The 15,913-nt window shown below is 43.7% G+C and overlaps 1 protein-coding gene across 2 annotated transcripts in view; it reads right to left on the bottom strand.

Moving 5' to 3' along the window:
- The window catches only part of shisa10.1 (shisa family member 10, tandem duplicate 1), an 89,303-nt gene that overhangs the window by 10,143 nt on the left and 63,247 nt on the right, over positions 1 to 15,913 (bottom strand). For both annotated transcript variants that reach the window (XM_080181892.1, XM_080181902.1), the window contains one exon: positions 4,665 to 4,783. In XM_080181892.1, coding sequence (XP_080038018.1) covers positions 4,665 to 4,783 — 119 coding nt within the window. The remainder of the gene's footprint in view (positions 1 to 4,664; positions 4,784 to 15,913) is intronic.

Genomic DNA, 15,913 nt, shown 5'->3' on the forward strand with positions numbered 1-15,913 from the left:
TGCTGGGATACAGTGAAAAGTATTTTTTCATGCGTGCTATACAGACAAAGCATACTGTTCATAGAGTACATAGGGAAAAGGAAAGGACAGGGTGCAGAATATAGTGTTGCAGTTACAGATAGGGTGTAGTGAAAGATCAGCTTACTATATAATGGGTCCATTCAAAAGTCTGATTCCAGCAGCAAAGAAGCTGTTCTTGAGTCTATTAGTACCTTTCGTATCTTTTTCCCGATGGAGAAAGGTAGGGCAGAGTATGTCCACGGTGGGTGGGGTTCTTGGTTATGCTGGCTGCTTTTTTTGAGGCAGCGGGAAGTATAGATGGAATCAATGGATGGTCAAATGATCCTGACTCTACAATTTGAGAAGGGGTCTCAATCCATCAACTCACAACCCACTCTAATACCCATTCATTTGCAGAATGACCTTATTGAAATGTTATGGCCATTGATTTAAACAATTTCAAGCTGTCTTTGCCCCTTAAATCCTACAATTCACATTCCATTTTGAAACGGGTCCACTAATGCTTGCATTTATATCACATCCTGGATGCACAGAGGACTGTTTCATGGCCTGAGGAGGAAGAAAGGTCAGAGAGCCAATGGGCAATGCTATTTAAGAGACAGAGAGCTACTGAAGATGTAACTTAATGCATCAAGGTCAGCGGGAGGTGGTTGTGGAATAAGTTCCAGAGTGAATTGGCTGAACATTATTCCACCAATGCTATTGTGGGGAGGAAGCAGGAAGAGGAGAAACACACAAAGTGGAGGGTGCCAGCAGATCTCAGGGATGGACAAGGCTGCAGGAAGATTTCTCGATGAAGCTGTCACACAGAAACATAGGAAGCATTAGACCTCAACCAGTTTAAGGCTGAGGAGGTAACTGGGACCTTGTGCATGACAGGAAATGGCCAGTGGAAATCTAGAGTGGTTGGAATGAATGGAACTTTGAGGGTCAGTGAGGTGCACACCGGACAAACTAAACCTGTCGGTGAGAAAGGTGTGCATTAGACCTGAAGTGGGTGAGGTAGGCACAAATGTAAGTAATATTTTGGAGATTGAATCAAGGCTTCTGTTGACAGACCCTGCCTGCACCATTAAAATGTTACTTGCTCCTCTCTCTGTCTCACCTGACTAAAGGCAGAGCATCTGTTTATTTCTCTAATTGCTATTTATGGGACCTTGCCTAGTGAAAACCGACTGCGTGTCACACAAATTACTACATTTGAAAAGCTCTGCTTCAGTTTCAGAGTGCTTTAAGATGTCCTGAAGCTGTGAAAACCACGAGATAGAAAAACAGGAGTAGGCCATTCGGCCCTTCGAGCCTGCTCCGGCATTCATTTTGATCATGGCTGATCATCAAATTCAATATCCTGATCCCCCCCACTCTTATTCCTTGGTTCCTTTAGCCCAAACAACTCTTTCTAATTTCTTCTTGAAATCACTCAGCGTTTTGGTCTCAACTACTGCATAAATGTAACTACTCTGTGGTAGTGAATTCCATACATTCACCACCCTCTGGGTGGAGAAATTTCTCCTCACCTCAGTTCCAAAAGGTTTAAACCCTTACCCTCAAACTATGACCCCTGGTTCTGGATTCCCCCACTATTGGGAACATTAGGCGGGAGTTTATTCCCTCGCTTGGGCGAGACTAGAAATTCCCGCCCAAGGCCAATGGAGATTTCCAGTGTCGGACCCTTATCCGCTACAATTCTGGGTGGGCGAGGTGGTAGAATTCCAGCCATTCTCTCAGAACCTATCCCGTCCAACCCTGTCAGAATGTTATACGTTTCTGTGAGATCAAGCTCTTTCTTTATCAATGTACCCAAGAACAGGATTAAGAAAGATGGCAGATACTGACACATCAATGTTTGAGAGAGAATATTGTCTTGTGCTGCAATTTTAACTAATTTTACCAATAAAGAACAGGTAACGATTTTAACTTTAGCTAATGAGCATACTTTGAAAAATTATGATACATCTCAGCTTCATACAAGATGTACCGTAATATATTCCTCCTGATTAAATAAATAAGAGAAAGGAGATGGAATGTTATTCCTGAAAATTACAACAGTTCTCACAGGTTCCGACTGAAATATTTTCCATTCTATGCCAACTCCAGCAGTATACGTAAGCTTTGGCTGAATGAGTCATCCATTCAGGAAGCCAGAAGCTTGTGGTCCACTACGTTCAGTGACGTAACATTCCCCCATGAGTATTGCCCGGAACATTGAGAAATACACAGAGAGCTCGGGTTAAGAAATGGTTGTTTATGAGAGGCATAAATCGGGTTCAATCGATGCCCTCAAGATCAAAGAAATTCTCCTGTCCCGATTTCATGAACTCTGGGCCACCCACATCCTGCTTTATTATCCTTATTTAAAAAGTTACTTGTCTATTGTTCAACATGTCCACACAATTTCTGGTTTCAGTTAAAGATCCACCCTGTATACACAGGAAGACGTCAGGTCCTGTAACTTGATCCTCGTATAAACTGTTTCCTCTGTACAATCACCGATCCATATTTAGCACTGCCAACAGAAAGTAATCCCCCTGGGAAGGCTACACTTCAAACAAATATTGTTAATACAAGGTTTTAGTTTCCAGACTTCTTCAGTGAGCTAAGGGGAACATGATCATTCCCTTTGCCAATGATACTAAAAATTGAATTAATTCATTTGGGGAAGTACAGTAAAGAGACAAATGTTATTAAAAAAAAAGTCCATATTCTAAAGATTTGGCCATATTGTCAGTTTTGCATCAGTGCAAGGTAGGCTTGCCAACTGTCCAGGGCTGTCCTGAGGTCTAAAGAAATTAAATTATTAATCTCCACGTCACAGCTGCCTGATCATTATGAAACCCTCGATCCATGCTATATAGTAGCACAGCAATAAGCACTGGTGCTTCAAAGCGCCAGGGACCCAGGTTCAATTCCGGCCTCGGGTGACTGTCTGTGTGGAGTTTGCATGTCCTCCTCATGTTTGCGTGGGTTTCCTCCGGGTACCTCTCACAGCCCAAAGATGCGTGGGTTAGGTGAGTTGGCCATGATAAATCGCCCAATCATAGACTCCTACAGTGCAGAAGAAGGCCATTCAGCCCGTTGCATCTGCACCCACCACAATCCCACCCAGGCCCTATTCCCGTAACCCCACAACTTTACCCAGCTAATCCTCCTGACACTTGGGTCAATCCAGCATGGTCAATCCACCTAACCTGCACTTCTTTGGTGTGTGGGAGGAAATTGGAGCACCCGGAGGAAACCCACGTAGATCCAGGGAGAATGTGCAAACTCCACAGAGACAGTGACCTAAGTTCGGAATCGAACCTGGGTCCCTGGCGCTGTGAGGCAGCAGTGTTAACTACTGTGCCACCCTGCCACTCCAAATAGAAAAGTCAGTGGGATCAAAGATCAGTCATGTCCCAAGATGTCTAAATTAGGGGGGTGGTAGGGGGGTGGGGGAGCGGGGAGCAGCAGTGGGAGGTTACAGCGGTGGGGAAGGGGGACGAAGGAGAGGGGAAGACTGGGTGGGATGCTCTGTTGGACAGTAGGTGCAGATTCAATGGGCCGAATGGCCTCTTTCTGCACTGTAGAGATTCTATGATTTTATATAACCGAAACAACAGAATATATCAGAGTGGGCACTGATCACATTTAATGGTGCTCTGATCGAACTGCAGCTTGATTACTACACCCAGCTTTGGTCACCAAGAAATAGGGGAGAGATGAGAGCACTGGAAGCAGCAGAGTAAAGCCCCGAGGCTAACTCCGAGGAACAAGTAATGAATGGGGAATAATGGAGAAACTTGGACTTCTTAGCTCAGAAAGGACGCACCTCAGTGATGATTTTGTAGGCATGTTTAAAACTGTGCCAGAAAACATGCCTAGAATGTGAATTTATATTGAACCACACAGGTAGAATTTGGAGTCATGGATTTAAACAAGTGAAAGTTATTTTCAGGACAGAAATGAGGAGATTCTCTTCCCAACGATACTGGAAAAGGCTTCCAGGTAAAGCTATGACATTAAGATCCAAAAATTGAACTATAGAATCCCTACAATGCAGAAAGTGGCCATTCGACCCATCAAGTCTGCATCAACCCACCATTTCTATCTTACCCAGGCCCGGGTATTTACCCCACTAATCTCCCTAACCTACACATCTTGGGACTCTAAGCGGCAATTTAGCATGTCCAATCTACTTAATCCACACATCTTTAGACTGGAGGCGGAAACCAGAGCACCCGGAAGGAAACCCACGCAAACATGGGGAGAACATGCAAACTCCACACAGGCTGGAATTGAACCTGGGTCCCTGACACTGTGAGGCAGCAGTGCCAGCCACTGTGCCGTGATACATGTGGGCAGGAACTGGCCAGGGTAAGGGTGGTTAGCATCTCTCTGAATGAAGAACACGATGGCTGAAATGGCCTGACTCATCCATTATAATTATATGCTCAACTATATTGCCAAGTAGAAACTGGTTATTCCGTGGATAACAGTGCAAGAGAGAATATAGCATGTCCAGGATTCCATGGTATCTGTACGTTTCTCCTTACTCTTTTTAATTATGGTGAAAAGCCTCCAATGTTCAGTTCTATTCAAACACCTTGAGCTAAACAACAAAAATGTCAAGGAACATCCTTTAATCATAATTCTGGGCTACTTACGCTGACGTCCTCTTCGCACCATTTTGTACAGAAGACAACAAGGGCAGCATAAACACAGCACAAGTGAGAAAAGGAAGATCCCAAAGAAGCTCACGCCAATTGCAACAACTGAGCCAAAACTGCAAGAAAAGGAAAGGGTTAACAAAAGCAATGTGAATCACCACAATGTATTAGCTGTAAAGCATATCATTTATCTCTCTAGTATACTCATTACTCAAGCTACAATAACAAAAAGGGTTAAAATATTTAAAACGAGCACAATGAAGATATTATTTTCAACAATAAGATGCAAATGTTTTTATTCTTTCATGGGACATGGGCGTGGCGGGCTGGCCAGCATTTATTGCCCATCTCTAGTTGCCTGAGGACAGTTGAGAGTCAACCACATTGTTTAGAGTTTATTTATTTATTAGCGTCACAAGTAGGTTTACATCAACACTACAGTGAAGTTACTGTGAAAATGCCCTAGTTGCCACACTCTGGCACCTGTTCGGGTACACAGAGGGAGAATTGAGCATAGACATTGCAACTAACCAGCACAATTTTCGGACTGTGGGAGGGAATCGGATCGCCCGGAGGAAACCCACGCAGACAACATGCAGATTCTGCACAGTGACCCAAACCAGGAATCGAACCCGGCTCCCTTGCACCGTGACGCAGCAGTGCTAACCACTGTGCCACCTTGCAGCCCTACAGTGCTGTGACTCAGGAGTCACATGTAGACCAGACCAGGTAAGGATGGGAGATTTCCTTCCCTAAAAGGACATTAGTGAACCAGATGGGGTTTTTCCGCCAATCTACAATAGTCGTAGTAGATTCGTAATTCCAAATTTTTAAAATTGAATTTAAACTCCACCATCTGCTGTGGTGGGATTTGAACCTGGAAAGATTAGCCGAGTTTCTGGGTTAACATTCTAGCGATAATACCACTCGGCTATCGTCTCCCCAAGTCACAGACTCAATCCAATTTAGTTTCCTGAAAGGTAAAATGACCACAGAGAAAGCTTTGTGGAAATTTGAAAGTTGCTGAAGTAACTCGATTCTGATCATGTGCTTTCCACAGATGACATTCTTCTGCTCCCGCATGTAATATTCGACACTCAGGATATTAATAGCGCTACTGACTGCTTCACCACAACTTTCAAAATAGTCCATCACCAGACAAATTGTTTGATTTGATGGATGTTTGTATTACTTACTGATTACTCAAAAGTTGAGGGAAGTGGGTGAGTGAAATTATTATTTGTACACAAGTTGATTCATCTACACACCAAACAATTGCTCTTACCAACAATCAGGGGAGTCTCTAATGCTCAGAATTCAATGTTGTTACAAAGGGAAGTCATTCATGAATACATTCAATATTCTAAATACATTGCCCTGTAAAGGCATTGGTAAGACTAAGATAACCCATTTTTTGAAAACCCAGCAGCTTCAAGGTCCTTTTTTAAAAAAATAATTTAACAAATTATAACCACATTCACCCTTTCTGACCAATACCCAAGACAAGTTCTGACTGAAAACCCGCGGTTTTCTCCCCAGAAAGACGAACAACTTTTCTCTCCAGATCTTCTGACATTTTGTCAAAACAAAAAAGGCGGGTGGTGTGTTTTGCACCATCATTTCTCAAGGGTGGAGCCTAAAGATGCCAGGAAGGTCAGCTCCACCATGATCGCCCATCTCACATTAAAGTTGAACAGCATCCTTCACCACTCGGGGGCTGTACTCGCCTCTGGTGTGATGATCACAACTGCTTTCCATTTTTGGTTCCCACTGTGATTTGATTTTTGTCTAATGTATACAGTGAAAAGTATTGTTTCTTGCGCACTATACGAACAAAGTATACCATATATAGAAAAGGAAAGGAAAGAGTGCAGAATGTAGTGTTAGAGTCATAGCTAGGGTGTAGAGAAAGATCAACTTAGTGCAAGGTAGGTCCATTCAAGAATCTGATGGCAGCAGGGCAAAAGCTGTTCTTGAGTTGGTTGGTATGTGACCTCAGACTTCGGTACCTTTTTCCTGATGGAAGGAGGTGGAAGAGAGAAAGTCTGGAGTGCGTGGGGTCCTTAATTATGCTGGCTGCTTTTCCGAGGCAGCAGGAAGTGTAGACAGAGTCAATGGATGGGAGGCTGGTTTGCGTGAGGGATTGGGCTTCATTCACTGCGGTAATCAGGTTCACTCCCAGGCTGGGTGAATAATCAGGTGAGACTCATCTGATGAAGGAGCAGCACTCCGAAAGCTCGTGCTACCAAATAAACCTGTTGGACTTTAACCTGGTTTTGTGAGACTACTTACAGTGTCTTGTGGATAATGCATGATTTGGTTTGTGTAATTGTATCCATTTTATTGTTTGAATTTATTGTTGCTATTTTTATACTGATTGCACAAACACTTTGGGTGTGTCAGGCCTGCATGTACTCATGGTGCCATTTCTGTTAGGAGAGGCAGCGGTTGTATTCCATGAGACTAAGCTTCACCAATACCACTGGATCAATGTAAAATAAGCCTATTAAACCTTTAGACCAATGGATTACCCTATACTTATCTCATTCAAAGCTACCTGTGACTTTTACTTCATTCACTAAAAGTTGGAGATCCCTTTATCTATAAAGATTCAAGAACATTAAAAGGAACGTGGTCCAGATTTGCAAACTGCGACAGCTGTTAGGAGAGGCGATGGCTAGTGGTATTATCGCTGGATTATTAATGTTCTGACCTGGGTTCGAATCCCACTACAGCAGATGGTGGAATTTGAATTCACTAAAATAAGGATCTACTGATGACCATGAAAGCATCGTCACTTGTCAGAAAAACCCACCTCGTTCACTAATGCCTTTTAGGGAAGGAAATGTGCCGTCCTTAGCTGGTCTGTCACACTATAGAGCCACAGCAATGTGCTTCACTCTCAACTTCCCACCAAGGGCAACTAGGGATGGGCAATAAATGCTGGCCAGACAGCGACACCCATGTCCTACAAATGAATAAAAAAACTAGGCCAACACACTGACCTTAGATATGGTCAACCAAGGCCTACTGCATTTTTTGGTATTCAACGCAATCCTACATTCTTAAAAGCAAATGGGTACAACACCCAAAAGTAAGTTAGACAAACATTACATGTCTTGCTCTGCACAATTGTGTCAACTGTGACAAAAGTACCAGCCTTGGTTCGGTTGCTAACACTCCTACATACATATGAATTAAAAGGAGTGGGCCACTTAGCCCCTTCGAGCCTGCTCTACCATTCAATGTGGTTGAACTGATTGTAACCTCAACTCCACCCTCCTGCTTCCCCCCAATTACCTTTTAACCCCCTTACTAATCCAGAATCGATCTACCTCTGCCTCAAAAATACTCAGACTCAGCTTTCACTGTCTTTTGAGGAAGAGAATTCCAAAGATTCATGATCCTTAGAGCAAAACAAATCTCATCTCTATCCTAAATGGGTGACGTTTTACTTTTAAACAGTGTGCTAGATTCTCCCACAAGAGGAAACATCCTCTTGTTACGGCCCAGGCCAGAAACTCCAAGGTGTCTTGTGAAGTTAGCTAAGACCCCAAGTTTTTACATTTGATTTTGGCTTGGATGAGCATAAGGTGTTTCGCTGCAGGTACGATTCAAGTGACTCATGAGAAAGCTTTTATCAAACAAAGTTTATTTAAGAACACAGTTAGAATATAACAAAATGAATTAGCATAACTTTTACTAATTACAAGACTTATCATGAAATAGTATAATTCTTAACAGCTAGCTATCTCTGTTGTTCCAATTTGAACCAATAATAGAGTACACCCTTCTTTTAGAATTAGCTAGCACTAAAACAAGGATGCTCAGGTGATAATAGATTTCCAGCTTTATAACATACTGATGGACAGAAATCCAAACAGCAGTTTTGAGAGAAGGTTATATCTCAAGGCAGCAAGAAGTAAACCTGGTCTCTAGCAGCTTCCAGTCTTCAGACTGCAGAGTCAGGGAAGGATATCTCTCTCTTTGCTTGCAACTTCCAAAATAGCAAACACTCCAACTCCACAGGGGAAAAAAGAGACACTGCTCTCTTTCAACTCCAAACAGCATCTGAAAACAGCAACGAAGCTGGAAATAGCTGTGAAAGCCTAGCTGTCCCCAATCACATGACCTAACCTGTCAATCATCCCAATCAAGCTCTACTCTGCAATCCTAGGAGATCACTAAAGCAGTGGAACACTGCATTAGTTCAGATTAAAACAAACATTGCAGAAATTATACTGCTTCAGTAACAATAGAGGATACTGGTTGCAGACAAAACGGCTCTGAAAATGCTAGGGACTGCTAGAAACATCCTGTAGAGAAACCTGATTAACATACATTTCTTAAGGGCACTGTGTCACCACACTCTTCATATCGATCCTGTCAATATCCCTCAGAATCTTATACATTTTAATCTAGTCGCCTCTTATTCTTCTAAATTATAGTCGATATAAGCCTTGCTGGTTCAACCTTTCCTCATAAGATAACCTACAAATTCCAGGTGTTAGTGTGGTAAGCCTTCTCTGAACTGCTTCCAAAGCATTTACATGCTTCCTTAAATAAGGAGACCAACACTGTCCCTGAATCAGAAAGTTGAGGGTTTGCGTCCCACTCCATGACGTGAGTGTAACAATCTAGGCTGAGACGCCAGTGCATCCCAAGGTGTTATTTTGATAAAAGAGCATGCGGGCTATCTCTGATGACATGGCCAATACCCATCCCTCAATCAACAACATGGGTGCAGATGAGCAAGTTATAGGATCAGAGAATCATAGAATCCCTACAGTGCAGAAGCAGGCCATTCAGCCCATCGAGTCTACAGTGACTCTCCGACACAGCATCTTACCCAGAGCATATTCTTGTAACCCCACATTTTTACCCCACTAATCCACCTAACCTGCACATCTTTAGACTGTGGGAGGAAACTAGAGCACTTGGAGGAAACCCATGCAGATATGGGGAGAACATGTGGACTCTACACAGTTACCCGAGGCCTGAATTAAACCCGGGTTCTTGGCACTGAGAGGCAGCAGTGTTAACCGCTGTGTCACTGTGCTGCCCATTGTCACATTGCTGGTGTGGGAACTTGCTGTTTAAATTGCTGCCACATTTCCTATATTACAACAGTAACTATACTTCAAATTTACTTCATTGACTGTAAAGCACTTTGAGATATCCTGAGGTCATGACTGGTGCTATAAAAATGCAAACCGGTCTTCCCTTTAACAGTGCACATGGAGTCAAATTTACAACTTCCTTCCTGATCTGTGCACAAAGCGAAGGGATGTTAAGGTTATTTATTAGCGTCACAAGTGCCTTACATTAACGCTGCAATGAAGTTACTGTTAAAATCCCCTACTCGCCACACTCCGGTATCTGTTCAGGTCACACTGAGGAAGAATTTAGCATGGCCAATCCACCTGACCAGCACGTCTTTCGGACTGTGTGGGGAAACCAGAGCACCCGGAGGAAACCCATGCAGACACGGGGAGAAAGTTCAGACTCCACACAGATAGAGGCCCAAGCCGGGAAGCAAATCCTAGTCCCTGGCGCTGTGAGGCAGCAATGCTAACCACTGTGCCACCAAATCAATTGGTGCATTGAAATCACAGCGGATCTTTGGGTATAGTTGGGAGTCTATTCTATTCTATCCCAGGGAAAAATGTTGGAATACCAATAATAAAAAAGGGAATACAAAAGCACACACAGGCCAGTACTGTCTAAAACATGACTAGAATCTTTGGGCTGGGTGGATTTCCCAGGTGCTGGGTTTAAGGTAGCATTTACCTTGTGCTTGCTGCGCCTGCCGTGTTTTGAGATAACAAATCCATTTGGGCTGGGTGATTGGAGTACATTACTGCGCAAGCACTGAAGCAGTGATGGTTGATAATGTACGTTGGAGTGTAAGCATAGCTGATCATAACAATGTTAAAATTCTCTCCACCTCACTGCTGTTATCAACTAAAACATAGCGTTGTGGTGCAGAATCAGACAACGTTAAGAAACATACCAAATATTTTCTGTATTCTAGTCTACCAGAACAAGGCAAGCAGGTCACCCATTTTCTCAAGCAGAGTAACACAATTCCATTCAGAAATAATAGGTTTTGAAAATGTGAGTGTGCACTGTTTCTGCTAAACTGATTGGCAAGGAAACCAGGAAATATTACTCGTTAATGTGCGGCTGACAGTTCCCAGCCTGTCGCCACTCTGCCGCAGGGAGCAGTGACAACAGCATTATCTCAGTTTGCATAGTTATGGGCTGGCAGTAGTGTAGTGGTATTGTTGTGAGTCTAGTAATCCACAGACCGAGAGTAATACTCTGAGGACCAGGGTTCAAATCCTTCCACAGCAGGTAAGGGCGCTGCAGAAATTTGAGGTAATTAAAAATCAGCAATTAAGAATGACCATGAAACCATTGTCAGTTGTCATAAAAACCCATCTGGTTCACTAATGTTCTGTAGGGAAGGAAATCTGCTGTCCGTGACACAGTGGTTAGCACCACTGCCTCACAGCGCCGGGGATCTGGGTTTGATTGTCAGCTTGGGTCACTGCCTTTGTGGAGTTTGCAGCTCTCCCCGTGGGTTGCCACCCGGTGCTCCAGTTTCCTCCCACATCCAAAGATGTGAGAGTTAGGTGGATTGGCCATGCTAACTCGTCTTTGGTGTCCTGGGATGCGTAGGTTGGAGGGATTAGCAGAGTAATTATGTGGGGTTGTGGGGATAGGGCCTGGGTAGGATTGTTATCAGTGCAGACCCGATGGGCCGAATGATCTCTTTCTGCACTGTAGGGATTACAGATTCCAGTGCAGCTGCCCTTTGCAGTAACAACAGTTTCCAACATTGCATTCTGGCAATGGTCACCTCAGCAACTCAAGACACATTTGTTTTCTCTGTTAATTGCGTCAGACTTTCAGTTCGACAGGACAGGGGATGGAAAGGAGAGAAACAAAAACAGCAATCTTTATCCGCTTTAGTTCACCATTGTATAATCTCTTCAATCTCTATAATAGCTGAACCATACTGTTGGACTGACAGGGGGAACGGCAATCAGCAGGCAAGATTGCTCCCTTCCTATTGGCGAACACTTCAGCGGTTATGGGCATTCGGCCTCTGATCTTCAGGTAAATGCTCTCCAAGGCAGCCTTCATGACATACGACAGCGCAGAGTCGCTGAGCAGAAACTGATAGCCAAGTTCTGCACACGAGGACGGCCTCAACCGGGATCTTGGGTTCATGTCACACTATCTGTAACCTCCATGACTTGCCTGAACTTGCAACATCTCACTTACTGTCCTGTCTGGAGACAATACACACCCCTTTAACCTGTGCTTAACGCTCTCTCCACTCACACTGTCTGCACCTTTATGACTTGAATAGCAGATTAACTGTAAAGACTTGCATTCTAATCAGTATTCTGTAAACTGTGTGTGCCTTTAAATGCCCTGTTTGTGATCAGAACTCCCCACTCACCTGACAAAGGAACAATTCCGAAAGCTGGTGGCATTTACCACCAAATAAACCTGTTGGACTTTAACCTGGTGTTGTGAGACTTCTTACTGACAGGGGGAAGCCATAGTTACTCCTTCCCATTACACCAGAACAGACAAAAATGACGAGAAACAGGAAGAAAAACAAAACTCAAAACAATCAAACAGCTGCTGATACCTTATACCAGAATAAAATCCATGACTTTTGTCACTAATTAAAACCTGCAGAGAAGCCCTCAAGCTCATTTTAAAACATTCATGTTTCCCTGCGTAGCCATCATTCACCAAGTTCAGGTCTGTTTCCAGATGGGGAATCTTGTTCTGAGATAATATCCAAATCTCAATTTACAGTAGGAAATGCTAGCCTCTCAGCAATAGTCTCCCGATATTGAACACTAAACTCCGGAATCTCCTTCCTCACTATCCCTACCTCGATAAACCTACCTGTTTTAGTAGGCTCTCTGTCACCTGTTTTACTAACTCTCGACCCAATTGTCAAATTTTGTTTGAGCCACCTGTGAAGTGACTAGGTGATGGCCTACTGATATTATTGCTTGACTATTAATCCAGATATTCAGCTAATGTTCTGGAGACCTGGGTTTGAATTCTGCCACAGGCGGAATCTGAATTCATTAAAAAATATCTGGAATTAAAAATCTGCTGATAACCATTGTAGGAAAAACCCATCTGGTTCACTGATGTCCTTTAGGGAATGAAATCTGCCATCCTTACCTGATCTGACCTACATGTGATTCCAACACAGGCAATCTGGCGCCATCATAATAATGTGGTATCAAAGGAAAATGGAATTATTCCAACCATACTTCCAATAATTATGGCACTGTGCTGGAGGGAAAGATGCATTTTCTCTGGAGCAGGTAACTGAGGTGACTGTGTTCTTCAATAAATGGGGAATCGTTAGGCTTTTAGAAGGAAACCAGAACCAGGTACCAAAGCAGAACCTGATCTGAACGTATGAGTTTGACAGGAAAATCTCAAATTCTACACCTGGGATGGAGAAAAGTCTACAGAAAAATTGTGGAAGGAAGTTATGGGATAGAATTTTCCCATCCTGTTCGTCACAGCAATCTTGCAAAGGTCTGTTGACCTCGGGTGGGAATTTCCAGCCTTGGGGCAAGCGTGACTGGAAAATCCCACCTATGATCTTTGGATTTGGGATTGAGATCCATTCAAGATTACCAAAATTATACTTGGTCAATTTTAGTGCAAACAGCTGTGTGTGCATTTGCTTATATCGATTCAAACTTGCTTAAACAACTGGGCCGGAATTTTACCGCCCCAGCCATTGGAGCAGGCAAGGGGGCGAAGAATGGGAAGGTCCGTTGACCTTGGGTGGGATTTTATGGTTTCGGGACAAGCGAGGTCGTAAAATCCTGCCCCTGGTTTCTAATTTTGGGCAATCTATTTTATCATGCTTGCTTACATGGGCATTAATGCTGAAAAGTGTCAAACAGAAAAGAGAGCTAACAGACCCTGAAGGGAACAAAAGCTCGACTGGAACATTGATACGTGAAATGATCCAATATGTTGTCTTTATGTGCTGCCTAGGCAGTACTACAATGTAACAGGACGCTAGGTTACAAAGTCAACGGGGAATTTTACTAACTCATAGTATTTGAGATGTTTGCGAATAATTGGGAATGTGAATTTAGATGCCACTTTTGAATCACATTCCTGCGAGCTTAACTGTATCTTAAGCTCTTGAAGCTAATGGTTCTTACAGTTCTTCAGTGAATGATGCAACGGTACAAAGAACACGTTATTTTCAAACATGCAGACCCACAAACTTCTACCGGAATGACAAATATAAATTTACAAATGGAAGTGAGTCACTCGGACTCTGGGATTCAGAGGGTCAGGAGCTTATTGAGTGTGTATGACCATCAGGCTATAGTTGACACAGTTTTGCACTATTGCGGTTTTGAATACATTTGGTGTTTAATCTCCTCTATGCTACGAATGGGCATATATACAGAGGCTGTCTCTGTGTATTGTTGTGTGTACCCATGGCAATGCACAAGCTATTTTTATTCTTTAGTGTCACAAGTAGACTTACATTAACACTGCAATTAAGTTATTGTGAAAATCCCCTAGTCGCCACATTCCAGTGCCTGTTCGGGTCACACTGAGGGAGACTTTAGCATGGCCAATGCACCTAACCAACACGTCTTTTGGACTCTGGGGGGAAACTGGGGCACCCAGTGGGAACCCATGCAGACAAGGGGAGAATGTGCAGACTCAGCACAGACAGTGACCCAAGCCAGGAATCAAACCTGGTCCCTGGCGCTGTGAGGCAGCAATGCTTGCTACTGTGCCACCCTTGGCTGTTCATCGTGGTCATGCCAATGAACGCTCTCATGATTTGACACGTTGTGGGAATTTCCCTGTAGCTGAAATGACTGGGAGCAGGAGAACCAGTAAACCCAGGAGACAATCTGCTTTCATGCACGTCTTTGATATTTACTGCTTTTGGTGAAAAAACTGCCCACCTAAATTGGTATTTATGGCACTGAAGTTGGCCACTCAGCCCAATTAGTCTTTGCTGACGTTTGTGGTCCACATGAATGCTCTTCCAGCTTATTTCATCCCACCTCATCCGCAAATCTCAGTTACATTCCCTGTACATGTTTGGTTTGCTGATTTTAAGCAGCTCAGCAGTCAGGACACTGAACACAGCATCAGTGCACAGAGGCTAGGGCCAAAATAGAAGTCAGCAGGAGTTTCCCCTGTTCCCAATCACTTGACCCTCCACTGGAAAATGTGGATGTGGAACCACTCCTCAGGATGAGGATTGGAACTGGCTGAGCAATTGAATAATCGGGCACCTCCTCACAGTCTGGGTACACACAGTGGACAACGGACTGCAGGGTCCATCGTGGACGCGTATCACAGCAAGGAACAACAAGAATTCATTGCCACAGAAGGCTGTGGAGGCCAAAGAACACAACACAGGAACATGTCCTTCAGCCCTCCAAGCCTGTGTTGATCACGATGCCCTAACTCAACTAGAAAAAGAACATTGTACCCTTACTCGGTCCCTCTATTCCCTTCCTATTCACGCACTCAACCAGATGCCTCTTAAAAAGTTGCCTATGTACCTGCTTCTATCACCTCCTCTGGCAGCACATTCCAGACACCCACCACTCTCGTGTGTGAAAAACTTCCCGGGTCATTGAGTTTATTTAAGACAGAGATAGATAGGCTCTTGATTGGTAAGGAGATCAAAGGTAATGGGGAAAAGGCAGGAGAATGGGGTTGAGAAACATCTCAGCCATGATCGAAGGACGGAGCAGATCCGATGGGCCGACTGGCCTAATTCCACTCCTCTATCTCATGGTCTAAGGAGGCCAGACAAAGAAAAATAATTGGGTGGGGTTGGGAAGGGGGAAATGGCAAATTGAAGCACAAATGACCAAGAAAAGAAGTAAAAAGAATGTAAGTATTAAAAGGAAAGGAAGCAATGAATAAAACAAGCATGGGAGGCAGCAACTGAAACAAAAACCCTCTCACTTGGAAACAGCTGGCAGTTTCTGTTCTCTTTAATCAAGTATTTTCAATGACTGTTTTGTGTTCGCCAAGGTTATGGAAGGTCACCAGTGGGGAATGAAATGAACGTCACACACCATCAAGTGTTTCCAGATGCCAAGTAAGTTTCCTGCTGCACTGTTGCAGCTGCCTTGACAACGAATCATATGTCCCACACCGGCTGATGTTTTGAAGTGAGATTGCCAAGT

This window comes from Carcharhinus amblyrhynchos, chromosome 3 (assembly GCF_965287045.1).
Source record: "Carcharhinus amblyrhynchos chromosome 3, sCarAmb.v2.hapA, whole genome shotgun sequence".
Classification (NCBI taxonomy): domain Eukaryota; kingdom Metazoa; phylum Chordata; class Chondrichthyes; order Carcharhiniformes; family Carcharhinidae; genus Carcharhinus; species Carcharhinus amblyrhynchos.